The 15,904-nt window shown below is 35.0% G+C and overlaps 1 protein-coding gene across 1 annotated transcript; it reads right to left on the reverse strand.

Annotated features, from left to right (window-relative positions):
- Positions 1-3,757: 3,757 nt before the first annotated feature.
- LOC127546986 (olfactory receptor 13A1-like) lies at positions 3,758-4,690 on the reverse strand. Its single transcript, XM_051973854.1, has one exon. The coding sequence runs from the start codon at positions 4,688-4,690 to the stop codon at positions 3,758-3,760; it is 933 nt and encodes a 310-aa protein (XP_051829814.1).
- Between the last annotated feature and the right edge of the window lie 11,214 nt (positions 4,691-15,904).

The following is a 15,904-nucleotide window of genomic DNA, read 5'->3' on the forward strand; positions in this document are numbered from 1 at the left end:
CCTGCACTTTGGAGAGACTGGTTCAGACTCAGACTGAGTGACAGATTCATTCCATCTTTGGTCAGGCTCCTAGCAACTCTCTTGGGGGACCAAGAAGCTCAGAGACAGATTCAGAGAAGACAAGAGGACTGGAGGCAGGAGCTCAAGGTCTCAGAGCCAAGGAAAGACAGATTCATTCATTCCATCTCACACCACCATGGTGGCTGGTCTCCTGAATTTTTCCACTGAGACCAAGGCCTGTCTGAAATTTAAGAAAGCATTTACTCTACAGAACAGCAGTGATCCATCTCCTAAGTATTTCTATTTTATAGGGGCTTTTGTATAAACTCTGGAATTAAAATTTATTTTCTACTAAACAAAGGCATCGGCATTGGAAATGTCTTTGTGAGGTAAGGAGAAACAACAATCATTCTTTTACCTGAAGGTCATTAAAACAATCCAATTTTTACACAATAACTTTTTAATTGATTTGTGAAATTGAAAGACTTTGCATTAAGAAAATGAATGTGATAGTGATAAAAAGAGAAACTGGGAAAAATATTTTATCATGTATCTCTGATAAGAGTCAGATATCCAAGTTCTATATGTAATGAACAGAAACACGGGGGACCAAAAAAGATCCCCTAATAAAAAATTAGGCCAAAGAAAAGAATAGTTCCCACAAAAATACAATATGTTAAAAGATAAATGAAAGAAATGCTCCAAATCACTTATAACAAGAGAAATACAAAGGACCAGTTGTATCAATTGAAACAAAAATGTATTATCAAATTCTAGTTCTTATAATGGTATTTAAAAAAAATACACTCAGCAAATGTTGGAAGAGCTGACAGTCTAATGCTGATGGAACTTTAATTGATCCATTCATTTTGGAAAGTAATTTAGAGTAATGTTAAGCAAAGGAATAAGCTATTCATATGCTTTGATTCAGAAGTATCACTGCTAAGTATGAAGCCAAAAATAGTCAATTATTTTTATAAAAGTCTGGTATGACCCTTTCCCCAAAAAAATCTATATTTATAGCAGCCCTTCCTCCAAAAAATACATATTTATGACAGCACTTTCTATAATAAAATATCCTCAACAATAACAATAACAAAATTACAGCAAGGTAAATATAATCACTTATTAAGTAATTCCTAAAGTTGTGGTACACAAATGTATTATTCTTGTAAGAAACAATAAATATGAAGAGTACAGAAAAGCATGAGAAGACATATGAATTGTCACAATAGAAGGGAATTCAAAGAGCCACATATATATCCAAGGACTATAACAAATAAAAATGAGAGCAAAATGATTGCTTGAATGTTGTGCAACAAGGAGCAGATGGTATTGATGAGAAGACATCCCCAAATTATTACTTCCTACAACTAAAGAAAGAAAAATTAATACAAAAAGATATGGATTGACAAAAATGACTGGAGGCAGAATGCTGTAAGCCAAGCCAAGAAAATAATATATGTAACATAAATGAAACAATGAAAATGGAAAGCCACCCCATAAAATTAATATTGTAAAATGACAAAGAATAAACATAATTCAAAAGGAGAAACATAAGAAGACAATCAAATCCCAACATTTACCCAGGTGAGAGTTCTAGAAGTCTGGTTTGTCATATTTTCATTTATTTTAATCTCTTGTTTTGCTTTTTTTGTTGTTTTTAAAAATATGGGATGACTCTCTGGGAGAGAAAGGGATAGGCATACCAAAGAAAATTTTAGTGATGTTAAATCAAAACACTAATAAAACATTTTTTAAAATATATAATGACCATCTTGGGGGGGGAGGAGAGAGGGAGGGGAAAAAATGAAACATAAGTGATTGCAAGAGATAATGTTGTGTAAAAATTATCCTGGCATGGATTCTGTCAATACAAAGTTATTATTAAATAAAATAAAATTAAATATATATATATATATATATATATATAATGACCAAACCTGAACCCAAATAAGAGACACCGAAAGGCACATCATTTCCTACTTTGCAGAGATGGGGATGGGATATTAATGTGAAATTGTCAGACTTTTTCAAACTATTGGCAGGTTTTTTTTTCTCTTTCTAATTTTCTCTTATAAAAAGTAATACTTTGGAAAGTGGAGGAAAGGGGAATACATAGGAAAATGTAGATAATGCAAAACAAAAAGTCATAACAAAATACACTTTCAAAGAATGACTCTTTGAGTTGGGTAAGGAAAGAGACAGATCTGGGAGGGGGGAAGTTGATGAAATCAGAAGTTCTTCCATTTCTGAGGCAAGAACTCACTCTGAAACATCCTTCACAAATGGCCATCAAGCCTCTATTGGAAGATCAAGAGTCCATTATCTCTCAAGGCAACAGATTTAGCTTCTTGACAACAATGATATGCTTTCCTACGATTCCATCTAAGTAGGGTAGTGAGTGGTATGTCATTTAAGGTATTAGATAAATTTCTAAGCATAATACCCCAAGTTTATTAGTCAGTAAATATTTACTAAGCACGTACCCTGTGCCAGTCACTGTATTAAACAGTAGGGGTATAAAAGAAAATACAATAGTCCCTGCCCTAAATGAGTTCACTAGTTAATGGAAGTGGGGGAAATATGAATAAATGAGGTATGTATTGGATAAATGTTCTTATTTAGCCATTTCAGTAACATTTGACTCTCCATGACCCCATTTAGAATTTTCTTAGCAAAGATTAATGGAGTAGTTTGCTATTTTCTTCTCAAGCTCATTTTATATATGAGGAAATTGAGGCAGATATGACAATAACTTGTTCAGGGTTACCTAGCTAATATTTAAGGCCAGATTTGAACTGAAAAAAAAAAAAAAGATGTCTTCAGGGCAGCTAAGTAACTCAGTAACATGGTGCTCTTTGTATGGATAGAACACCAGCCCTAAAGTCAGGAGGACCTGAGTTCAAATCTAGTCTCAGACACTTAACACTTCCTGGTTGTGTAACCCTAGGCAAGTCATTTAACCCCAATTGCCTCAGAAAAAAAAAGTCTTCTTAACACTAGGCCTGGCACTCTACTGCACCACTTAGCTGCCTACAAGACAAATAGGCAATAATTAGTAGTAGAAATGCATTAGAATTAATAGGGGTTGGGAAAGACTTTTTGAAGAAAGTAGAACTTTAGTTGAGATTTGAAGGGATCCAGGGAAGTTAGGAGGTAGAGATTGTGAGAAGGATACATCAGGAATAGGTGTCAGCCAGAGGCAATAACCAGATCCTAGAAATGGGGTGCTTATTCATGGAACAGCAAGGAGTTCAGTATCATTGCATCAAAGAGCATTTGGTGAGGAAGTAAGATATAAGGGACAGCTAGATGTATAATTGGATAGAGTCAGGAAGTCCTGAATTCAAATAAAACCTCAAACAAGGGTTATTAGCTGTGTGACCCTGGGCAACTACATTAAACTATGATTGCCTTAATCCACTAGAGAAGAAAATGGCAAACCACTCCAGTATCTTTTCCAAGAAAAATCTATGGACATTACAGCCCATGGATCCTCTGGACCATATTGTCTATCAGGTAGTGAATAGTGGGGGACAATTGAACAATTATAAGTTATAAGAAGGCTTGGAAGTTAGGAAAAAGGCTAGGCTATGAAGAGCTTTGATGACAAAGGATTTACAAGAAAAAGATAATTTAACAAGAAAAAGCATTGTATAAATCTGAATAAAGACATTCTCAAAAACATTTTCTCTTGTACCTAGATTTTATAGTAGTGTTTATAAATATTGCCAGAAGCCCTTGGCTAATCTGATTATTTACCAAATAGACGGAAACATTTTTTGAGAGCTGTTTTGAAATCCTTATTCCTCAATGTGTAGATAAGAGGATTTAAAGTGGGACTGACTGTGGTGTACAAGAGTGCAACCACTTTGCCATTATCCATTGAAGAACTGGAGCCTGGAAGCATGTAAGTGTATGTGATTGTGGTATAATATATGGTGACCACGATGAGGTGGGAAGAGCATGTAGAAAAGGCTTTCTTTTTCCCCTCCCTAGTGCGGATCTTCAGGATATTAGAGATGATGAAGCCATATGACACCATAGTGAGCACAAAACTGACAACTCCAAAGTACACATCTGCAATGACTATCATGATGTTGTTCAAGTATGTAGAGCTGCAGGAGAGTAGTAATAAAGTGGGGACTTCACACAGGAAGTGATTAATTTGATTGGGACCACAGAAAGTTAATCGTAACATCAGGCTAGTTTGTAGCGATGAGCTGAGAATGCCAGTGGCCCATACGCTACCCACTAAAAACATGCAAACCATCTTGTTCATCATGCTACTATAACGTAAGGGGTGGCAGATGGCCACATACCTATCATAAGCCATGGCTGTGAAAAGCAAAAGTTCAGTCCCCAAAAAACAAGAGAAGAAATATAACTGAGTCATACAGCCATTATATGAAATGGATTTCTTCTCCACAACAAAATTCTCCAACAATTTGGGCAGAACTGTGGATGTGCAACCAATGTCTATGATGGCCAAATTGGCAAGGAAAAAATACATGGGGGTATGAAGATTTGAGTTCAGACATATGGCCACGACAATGAGCATGTTGCCTGTAAAGGCCATGAGGTACAGAAAAAGAAAAGAGATAAATAGCAACAGCTGAAATGGAGGTGGTTCAGAAAAACCCTGTAGAATGAACTCTGTCACCAGTGTTTGATTGCTGAGTTCCATTTGACCCAGTTTCTTCTCGAATCAGTCAGAGGAAGTCTGACACAATGGAGGCTTCTTCACAGAGTACTGAAAAATCCAGCGGAGCTTTAGTAGACACATGAAGCAGAAGTTGGAATTAAAGCTGAAAAATGTTTTAATTTTAGTGGTTATCATGTTTAAGTTAGAATCACTTAATAAAAATACTAGCACCAATATATTATGTCATTGGGATAATCAAGAAGTCAGTTCCTTCACCAATACTTCCAACATTCATTAGTTTTTCCTAAATTCCTTTCTTTATCCTCTCCCTTTTCTTCTGTTCTGTTGTTTTATTTTTACTTGTTTGCTTCCATTGTTTTATATTTTATTCCTTAGGAAGCAACCAGGTAATGCACTTGATAGAAACCTGGGCCTGGAGTCAGAAAGATGAGTTCAAATCCAAACTACACTTCCTAGCTGGGCAACTCTAGGCAAATCACATAACATCTGTCTGCCTCACTTTCCCTAATTATAAAATGGGGCTACCAATAGCACCTACCTTCTAGCAACAGTGTTGAGTATCAAATGAGATACTGTTTATAAAATGCTTTCTAAATCTTAAAGTCCTATATAAATGCTAGCTATTATTATTTTTATTATTTCTTTTTAAGAGAATGGACTATGTCTTCACTATCATATAGGTCCCCCTTTTCTATCTAGGTATAGTAGAAAGGACACAGGTTGTAGAGTCCAAAGTCTGGTGTCTGAGTTTAAACTCTGACCCACACTAGCTAAGTGGCCTTGGGCAAGAGATTTTTGCCTCTCTGAACTTTGGTTTTCCCATTGGCAAAACAAAGATCATTATAATTGTACTATGTACTTCATATGATCATCCAGAACAAAGTGTTTTATATTCCTTAAACTGCTATTGCTAAAAATTTAAAATAAACTTTTTTTAGTTTTTAGTCAGAAGACATTCTGTTCCATAAGCTACCAAAAGAACATACACACACACACACACACACACACACGCACACACAGACATGTGAAAACAAATATTGTCCTTCTTCCTTTTCCAGTGCCTCCTGCCAAAGAAAATGTAGGTTAAGGAGAGACTGTATTGTCTTTAGAGGTTTAAGGTAACCATAGCAATCCCAAGTCAAAATTGTTTTTTTTCTTTCTCAGTTCTTTCTCATTTTACCAAGGAATAATGTAGTAAATTCAAAAAGGTATTATAGAATATTAAATATTTGTAAGTTCAATTCAGTTATTTTTCAGTCATGTCTGAATCATCATGAACCCATTTGGGATTTTGTGGGGCAAAGATACTAGATTGGCTTTGTCATTTCCTTCTCCATTTCAATTTATAAATGAGGAAACTAAGGCAAACAGCATTAAATAACTTGTCACATATATGGTAAATATCTGAAGATAAATTTGAACTTATGAAGATGAGTCCCTAAGCACTGTACCACTTAACTGCCTTTGAGATATTTATAAAGTCTCAACCAAAATATTCAGTGTAAGTGAGCTCATTCAAAAGCCTAATGGGGTCAGACTCTAAGAAGCCTTGCTGCATCTATAATAGTTGACCTTTATATTGCACTTTAAATGCTACTGAGCATAATTTTAAGTGTTTTTTTAAAGCTTTTGTCATTTTTAATTAAATACACTCCCCACCACACCAAAAAGCCGTCAAAGAACATTACTGTTAATCTTCAGATCTCTGCAACTGATATATTATTTCATTTGATCTTCATAACACCTTTGTGAGGTGGGAGCTAGTATTGTCTCCATTTTACCAATAGGGAAATGAGATCTGCATTAAATTAATTGCTTAAGGTTTTACCTAAAAAGTAGCAGATTCAAGATTTTCTGATTCTCCATCTTCTGACTACATCTCTTTCCCTCTGTTGATCTCCAATTTATTCTGAGGGACTTTTTTTCTCCTTATATGTACTTCTCCTCCCTTCATTAACCATCAAAATTTCTTAGAAAACTTTCAAAGGACCATAGTCCTGGACCTGGAAAGATGAAAAGGAAACAACAGTCAGAAGCAACATGTGGCACCCAAGGAAAGAAAAGTAGGGAGATCCATTCCTATAGTCCTAGAATAAATAAAAATGTAGAAGAGGACTTAAATCAGAGCATATCATAATAAACAACATCCAGATTTGAGTTCTAAAAATATGGACTAGAGTCCTGTTTCTGTGACATTATTGACAAGTCAATTACTCTCTCAGAGTCCCCTGGCAGTTAGTTATCTGGGACTATAAATTGTAGATGAATCAAAATCACCTGGCCCATGCTCCTTCTCTTCCTATTTCCTCTTCTCATCAATTAATCTTCAATTAGTTGAAATTTTTGCCTTAAATAACTTCATAAGGGCTATATTAGAATTTTGATGTAAAAAGAATCTTACAAATTCCATTGGATCTTAATCTGTTTTAGGACATGGATCTGGTAGAATCTAAGGATCCTTTCTTGGAATAATATTTTTTCAATTCATAAAATAAAATATATAGGCTAGTGACAGGAGCCATTCTATTTTATTAAATACAGTTACTAAGATATTTTTTTAAAGTTTACAATCTGTTGGATAAGAAACTCCAAATAATCTATCTTTTTAAAATTTCACACATGAGCAAATGGAGGCCCAAAGGAGGAAAATAATTTGCTTAAGGTAAAACTCACAAAATTGTTGTGTGAATTCCAGTCCTCTAAATCTAACTCTAGTATTATTTTCACCACAACAAAAATGCTTTGAACATGATTCTACCCTCAAATATAGTCATGGAAGGACAGAGAGGGCATATACTTCTGGTATTAGAATCCTGGACATGACATTCTTTGGAAGCATGGTTACAAAAGTCAGTTTGATTTTAGATTCTTTGAGAATAAATTTAAGACATATATCTCTGGTGTATGAGACATTAAATAAGCTAATATATATATGTATATATATGTACATATATACATATATATATACACACATACAAATGGGGTAAATATATATACATATATATAATATATTTACATACATATAATATATATGGTGGTATAGTGGAATCTAGCCATTATGGCTAACATCACTTTGATTAGAAAAGTGTTTGTTCAAGTTCTAGATAATCTGAACTTTTGGGAAACCATGTATTTGTGAACTACTGAATGCCAGAAACATTGATGATAATCTCCTGTCTTCAAAATGGAATATACCACCATCATCAAGAAAAAATAAAGCCTCGAAGATTATTTTATGTTTGTTTATGCTCTTTCGTTCTTATTGTGGTATAGAGAAGAGTACACTAACCTTAGAGTTAGAGAAATTGGATTCAAATCCTACCTCTGACACTTCCTACCTGAATGACAATTGCCTCCTGAGACTCAGTTCCCTGAACTGTAAAATTTGAGGAATTTGGATAAAGAATCTTTGAGGTTTCAGGCATAGATCTATCATCCTATGATAGCATTCTTCTACTTAAGTCTGAAAAGTGGTGAGAAAAGCAACTATGATTACTTAGGAGTGACTTATTAGAAAAAGAGCTCAAGTCTGAGTTGCACTAGATTTCTACAGGAAATATAGCAAGGAAGTTTCCTTGCTGAAATGGCAAACTAAATGACTGCTATTTGTTATGACTCCATGCCTATATTAAAAACACAAATCACATTGCACTGCACTCCCTCTCATTTCTTCTTATGATTAAATGTGGATATTTGTTGTACAATGAGGAGTAGATGTGAATAGATGTCACATTTAAATAACATTGGCTACTTTATGGTGTGGGAAAAGAGGAGAATATAACTAATTATAGAATGGGAGATTTAAAAATCATTTAACAGATACCAGCAATATTTTTTCACATAATTCTGCTGAAAAAAAATAAACTGAATGGGTTGTGGCTTTTAAAATTGTTTTTAAATCATGAAACAGAAATATAAGTGAATGGTATTAAATCTTAAACTTTAAAGGGATCTCAGAAGCCATCTAATTCAACCCTTTCATTTTTACTACAGATGAGAAAATGGATGCCCAAAGAGGCCAAAGATTTGCCCAAGATAACTCAGGTTAAACAGCAGAGCCAGAATTTAAACTCAGGTCTCCCTGTTCTAAATGAAACATCCCTGTCATTTACTATTAACATGACAGATTTTGTCCAAAACTTTCTTTTCTACAAATGAGAAACTTACCTTCCCAAAAGAAAAATAATCTTCTCGGTCTTTTGGAAATGTTTAGATGTAATATGAACAAAATATCTTTGTCTCCACACCTTTCTTTTTTTAATTTGGCCTTTAAAATAAAAACAGTTGAAATTATCACAGAATGGCCAGCTCTTTATATTTTAGTGAGGTCATCTGGGAAATATTCCCCAATGAATTTTCCCTAAATGTTCCTGAAGGAGCAATTAAGCTTGGGCTGCTTTATTCTCATGGAACAAACAAGATTCTAAGTTTAGAAATTTTCTTTATGAGGTGCTCTATATTAAAATGGCATGTTGAAATTCAGGAAAATTGTCAGGAAATGAACTCATCAATTCTACATATTTGGCTCAGGTTTGAGAACTAGAAGTAAGAACACAGAGCAGGCAAGTTTTTTCTGGCTTTGAAACTTTTGAGTCTAATCCAGAAATAATGGTTAAGTATCCTTGACAAGTAGAAATACTCCTTAAGGAATTTACTGAACAATCTTTTTTTAAAAAATGTCAAAAATATTTATATATAATAGATATTTACATAATTGACTTTAATCCAAAAACCAAACTGCTATTTCTAGAGGGAATATATAATTTCTTCATATATTTGATTTTGAAGTAACTAAAGTTTGAAAGATAGGCTTTTTGTCCAGAGATCTATAAAGAGGTGGTCCTACCTTCAAAGAACTTATAACCCAAACAATTTAAATAACAACCCCTCTATATATACATATTCTTTAGGAATTATGATCATGACTAAAAACAGTTACTCACATAAAATGATAGTAGAGTACTATTCCAAATATGATGATAGCCTGGTGTTACAGATAATGGAACTCAAAGTATAATCTAATCCAAGGAGCCTTCAGATTTGAATAAGGAAAACCTCTTTTCTAAAGAGATGCTAAAAGAATGTGAACACAGAATTCCACCTCAATTTCAATTTTTCAGCTATAACTCTCATCTTCACTCTTTTTAAAAAAAAATTTAAATCTTATTTTATTTAATAATAACTTTGTATTGACAGAATCCATGCCAGGATAATTTTTTTTTACAACATTATCCCTTGTACTCGCTTACGTTTCGTTTTTTCCCCTCCCTCCCTCCCTCCACCCCCCCCCCCCAAGATGGCAAGCAGTCCTATATATGTTAAATATGTTGCAGTATATCCTAGATACATATTTGCAGAACCGAACAGTTCTCCTGCTGCACAGGGAGAATTGGATTCAGAAGGTAAAAATAACTCGGGAAGAAAATAAAAAATGCAAATAGTTCACATTCATTTCCCAGTATTCCTTCTTTGGGTGTAGCTGTTTCTGTCCATCATTTATCCATTGAAACTCAGTTAAGTCTCTTTGTCATAGAAATCCACTTCCATCAGAATACATCCTCATACAATATCGTTGTTGAAGTGTATAATGATCTCCTGGTTCTGCTCATCTCACTTAGCATCAGTCCATGTAGGTCTCTCCAAGCCTCTCTGTATTCATCCTGCTGGTCATTCCTTACAGAGCAATAATATTCCATAACATTCATATACTACAATTTACCCAGCCATTCTCCAATTGATGGGCATCCATTCATTTTCCAGTTTCTAGCCACTACAAACAGGGCTGCTACAAACATTTTGGCACATACAGGTCCCTTTCCCTTTTTTGAGTATCTCTTTGGGGTATAAACCCAATAGAAACACTGCTGGATCAAAGGGTATGCACAGTTTGATAACTTTTTGGGCATAATTCCAGATTGCTCTCCAGAATGGCTGGATTCGTTCACAACTCCACCAACAATGCATCAGTGTCCCCGTTTTCCCGCATCCCCTCCAACATTCATCATTATTTTTTCTTGTCATCTTAGCCAATCTGACAGGTGTGTAGTGATATCTCAGAGTTGTCTTAATTTGCATTTCTCTGATCAATAGTGATTTGGAACACTCTTTCATGTGAGTGGTAATAGTTTCAATTTCTTCATTTGAAAATTGTCTGTTCATATCCTTTGACCATTTATCAATTGGAGAATGGCTTGATTTCTTATAAATTTGAGTCAGTTCTCTATATATTTTGGAAATGAGGCCTTTATCAGAACCTTTAATTGTAAAGATGTTTCCCAGTTTGTTGCTTCCCTACTAATCTTGTTTGCATTCGTTCTGTTTGTACAAAGGCTTTTTAATTTGATATAATCAAAATTTTCTATTTTGTGATCGGTAATGGTCTCTAGTTCATCTTTGATCACAAATTTCTTTCTCCTCCACAAGTCTGAGAGATAAACTATCCTATGTTCCTCTAATTTATTTATAATCTCGTTCTTTATGCCTAGTTCATGGACCCATTTTGATCTTATCTTGGTATCTCATCTTCACTCTTTTCCAGAAGTTAGGAAAGGAAGAAGTAATGAATGTCAGTCCTGAATCTTGATTCAACTCACCTATGAAGCCCATAAGCTTCAAAAGATGAGAATGCTCACAAAACATAATATGATCAAGAAAGCAGATGATCAGCCTGTGGATAAAAGTTACTTAAGAGATAGTCAAAGCATGGGTGTTTCAATTTCAAGAAAAGCCAAAGGAAAGATGTTCATGGGAATCTGTCCACACCTTCACTCCATTTCTCATAGCTTCATTTGCTTCATTCATACTATTGAGTAAGCAGCAGGAAACAAAGTTTTACAAGGGACAGCCAATGAGAAAATAATTTCAAGAATAATTTATGGACAGTGACAGAGTGATAATCAAGGAAAAGAAGTAGGGAACTCTCCCCTTTATTAAACATTGAGCCTATGGGAAGTCTTGAGTAGAACAGCATTGGTGGTTACTTGCTGGTTCACAATAAGATAGTTAATTCTAATCTGTATAACTTCTCTAATTTCTGCTATTTTGTTTTGGGGGGAAATAGCTTTATTCATCATTTGCTATTTGTTCTGGCCTTTTGTGTTATTAACATTTGTGAGGAGTAACGTTTCTAAGTATAAGCTTGGGGTAACCATCTTACTTTAAGGGGTAGTTCTGAATATATATATATATAATACACACATACACACACACACACACACACACACACACACACACATGAAGTGTCCAAGTCAATGGTTTACTTACAGTTGCCAAATGCAAGAAAGTTCCATGCATGAGGACTGCTCTAGGAGAAAATGTAGAAGAGTGAGGACAGAACTAACTAGGACTAATGTGGGGAAAAAATGGATAGAATGAAGATTAGTGCTCAGTACATATAGAATCTGCTATTATACGTATATCCTTAGAAAGTTTCAGGATAATTTGAAGTTGTATATCTACTCAAAACCACAGCCTTACCAATGAATTTACTTTAATAAGCAACCAAAAATAATTAATTCCAAGCAAAGTATTTTAATAAAATTGAATATGAAGAAAAGTAAGCAATAGAGGATTTCTGCTATATATTTAGTGAAAAGGAAGAAAGGAAGAAAAGAAAAGAAAAAGAAAAAGAAAAAAGAAAAGGAAAGGGAAAGGGAAAAGGAAAGGGAAAGGGAAAGGGAAAGGAAGAAAGGAAAAGGAAAGGAAAGGAAAGGAAAGGAAAGGAAAGGAAAGGAAAGGAAAGGAAGGAAAGGAAAGGAAAGGAAAGGAAAGGAAAGGAAAGGAAAGGAAAGGAAAGGAAAGGAAGAAAGGAAAGGAAAGGAAAGGAAAGGAAAGGAAAGGAAAGGAAAGGAAAGGAAAGGAAAGGAAGGAAAGGAAAGGAAAGGAAAGGAAAGGAAAGGAAAGGAAAGGAAAGGAAAGGAAAGGAAAGGAAAGGAAAAGGAAAGGAAAGGAAAGGAAAGGAAAGGAAAGGAAAGGAAAGGAAGGAAAGGAAAGGAAAAGGAAAGGAAAGGAAAGGAAAGGAAAGGAAAGGGAAGGAAAGGAAAGGGAAAGGGAAGGAAAGGAAAGGAAAGGAAAGGAAAGGAAGGAAAGGAAAGGAAAGGAAAGGAAAGGAAAGGAAAGGAAAGGAAAGGAAAGGAAAGGAAAGGAAAGGAAGGAAAGGAAAGGAAAGGAAAGGAAAGGAAAGGAAAGGAAAGGAAAGGAAAGGAAAGGGAAGGAAAGGAAAGGAAAGGAAAGGAAAGGAAGAAAGGAAAGGAAAGGAAAGGAAAGGAAAGGAAAGGAAAGGAAAGGAAAGGAAAGGAAAGGGAAGGAAAGGAAAGGAAAGGGAAGGAAAGGAAGGAAAGGAAAGGAAAGGGAAGGAAAGGAAAGGAAGGAAAGGAAAGGAAAGGAAAGGAAAGGAAAGGAAAGGAAAGGAAAGGAAAGGAAAGGAAAGGAAAGGAAAGGAAAGGAAAGGAAAGGAAAGGAAAGGAAAGGAAGAAAGGAAAGGAAAGGAAAGGAAAGGAAAGGAAGAAAGGAAAGGAAAGGAAAGGAAAGGAAAGGAAAGGAAAGGAAAGGAAAGGGAAGGAAAGGAGAAAGGAAAGGGAAGGAAAAAGAAAAGGAGAAAGGAAAGGAGAAAGGAAAGGGGAAAGGGGAAGAAAGGAAGTAGGAAGGAAGAAACCATGACAGGTTATAGCTTCTGAGAAATTATAATCTCTCTGCCACATAAATTCTTCTCTTACTATCATTAGCCTGTCATTTAGTATCAGAAGGTTTTCTTTGGTTGGCGAGTATTATATAAATCGCTGAAGAGTAAAATCCTGGTAGATCTGTTCCACCTCACAGTTATTCTGGCTTCATTATCTGTTTGTATCAGAACCTGAATAGAGATTGTGTTTTTGTCTGTGTCTCTCGGTCTTTCTCTCCCTCCTTCTCTCTCGTTCGTTCTCTCTCTCTCTCTCTTTCTCTCTCTCTCTCTCTCTCTCTCTCTCTCTCTCTCTCTCTCTCTCTCTCTCTCCTCTCTCTCTCTCAATTTCTCTCAATCTCTCTCTCAACATATCCTGCCTATTATAAGTCCCTGAATTTGATCAAGGATGTATAACCCACTGTTGTGCCTGAACATCATTTCTGCCTGCTAACCCAATTAAAAAAACAAATCCTAATGTCCATCCTTTTCCTTGTCACCTAATGGTGAGCTTATCTACTCATCCAAAAAGAAAATGAAGGCTTTCTGACCTCACTGTGATGTTCCTGTTTTGCTCACAAAACTTTTTTGTTGTCTAGAACATCTTTATGCCCTACTCCATTTACCACCACAGAAACACCATAGAAAGGAATCTAGTCAAGTCTTCTCTTCTTTCAAAAGTTGCTTGGGAAAGCAGTGGCTCACATTGACCAAAAAAATAAACAATCAACAGTTATTTATTACATATGTACTGTATGTTAGGTACTTTGTTACACAGTGAAGATACCAATAAAAAACATAAGGCCTCCTGCCTTTAAGTAGCATTCATTCTATGTTTTTCATAGAGAAACAGGTACAGGACATATTGTTTACAAAATAGATAAAAAGTTATTGGGAATCAAGTAATAACTCTGATAATCAGGAAAGCTTCCTTAAATTCTAGAGAAAGGATTTTCCAAGATTATTCAAGAAAAAAAAATAAAATACATATGATGAAAAGATAGAGTTAATTTGATTAAGTGGATGACTGAAGACTGCTTTTCTCCCAATATAAGATCTTCTATGCATGTGTCATACAAAGAACATAGCACTGGGGGTGTCCACATCATAATCAGGTTCTAAAGATATCAAAGACTGGATATCATTTTCTATACCAAAGACTGATTCTAAGTCTATAAAGAACAGAATAGCTTTATACCCTCCAAGAAACCCCAATAAGAACATTCAAAATTGTGCTGTTCAAAATAAGCCAAAAAAGAGCTATATTTTAAAACCTAGAGCAGCATTTATATAGCTTTGAAAGTTTGGGAAGCATTTTATAAGCATTATCTCACTGGATATCTTGGAGGAAGGTATTATTATTATTATCTCCATTTTACAGATGAGAAAATAGAAGCTGAGAGAGGTTAAGTGATTTGCCCATAGTGACATAATTAATGTCTGTGGCAAAAATCAAACTCTTATCTATCTGACTCCGTGAGAAATCCTAGGGATATAATAAGTATATTTGAATACTTACTTCATGGAGAATCTTCAATGAAGGTCAGAACTAGGCTCACTAGTTGAAGTTAGCAAGACACTGATTTTGGCTGGATATGAGGGAAAAAACTTCTAAACAACTTTAGTCATTTTCAAGTATGCCCAGCGCTTCATGACCACATTTGGAGGGAGGGGTGTTTCTTGACAAAGATACTGGAATGGTTTGTCATTTCCTTCTACAGTTCATATTGCATATAAGGAAACTGAGGCAAAGAGGACTAGATGACCTGCCCAGAAACACACAGCTAGTAGTGTCTAAAGCCAGATTTGAGCTCACAAAAATGAATCTTCCTGACTCCAAGTCTAGCACTCCATCAACTATGGCAGCTAGTTTGCCCATCCTAACAGAACTATCCCAAATAGAATGTGCTGCCTTGGGGAGTTGTCTATAATCAGAATTACTCCATAAGTATGAGTTTAAATAAATTACTTCCCAGTTCCTCATCTCTGATTTTATACAAGTCTCAGAACATATATTCTACTTTATCACTAGTGCTGACAAAATCTATAGACTGGTGACTCATTAGTCTCTAATAAAATATATGAATGAGTCTGATCAGATCTAATGGGACAGAAACATGAGTTTTCTTTTTAAAGTATCTATCCATTTTAAGGTTGTTGATGTGTTTGAGAGTGAAGGAGGGAAAGCAAACAAGCTATTCCCCTTCATTTTTTTTCCTGTTTAAGAGATTCACCATTTGAGTGTACATATGTATGTACTGTTCATTGTGAGATTATTGGAAACTTAACAGTTATCAATCAGCCTTTCAAAATTTATATATAGTCTATATTTCCAAGTTCTTTCCCACTGTTGTAAAAGTTTCTTTTATATTCAGATGGAATTTGAGGTACTTTAGACTACAAGTGGTCAAGACAGGGCTCTTGCCAAAGATAGACAATAATTGTAATTAATGCTAATTATATACCCATAGAAGAATCTCTTATCCCACTGAATAATAGCAACAACTATTTCCCCAAAGCAAGGAGCTGATAGAGACTTCTCTGTAGGAATTCTTCAGATAATCATTCTATCATAGAAT

The sequence above is a fragment of the Antechinus flavipes genome, chromosome 2, assembly GCF_016432865.1.
Source record: "Antechinus flavipes isolate AdamAnt ecotype Samford, QLD, Australia chromosome 2, AdamAnt_v2, whole genome shotgun sequence".
Classification (NCBI taxonomy): Eukaryota; Metazoa; Chordata; class Mammalia; order Dasyuromorphia; family Dasyuridae; genus Antechinus; species Antechinus flavipes.

Coding starts and splice junctions, on each gene's coding strand:
- LOC127546986 (XM_051973854.1), bottom strand. CDS start 4,690: ATGGAACTCAGCAATCAAACACTGGTGACAGAGTTCATTCTACAGGGT.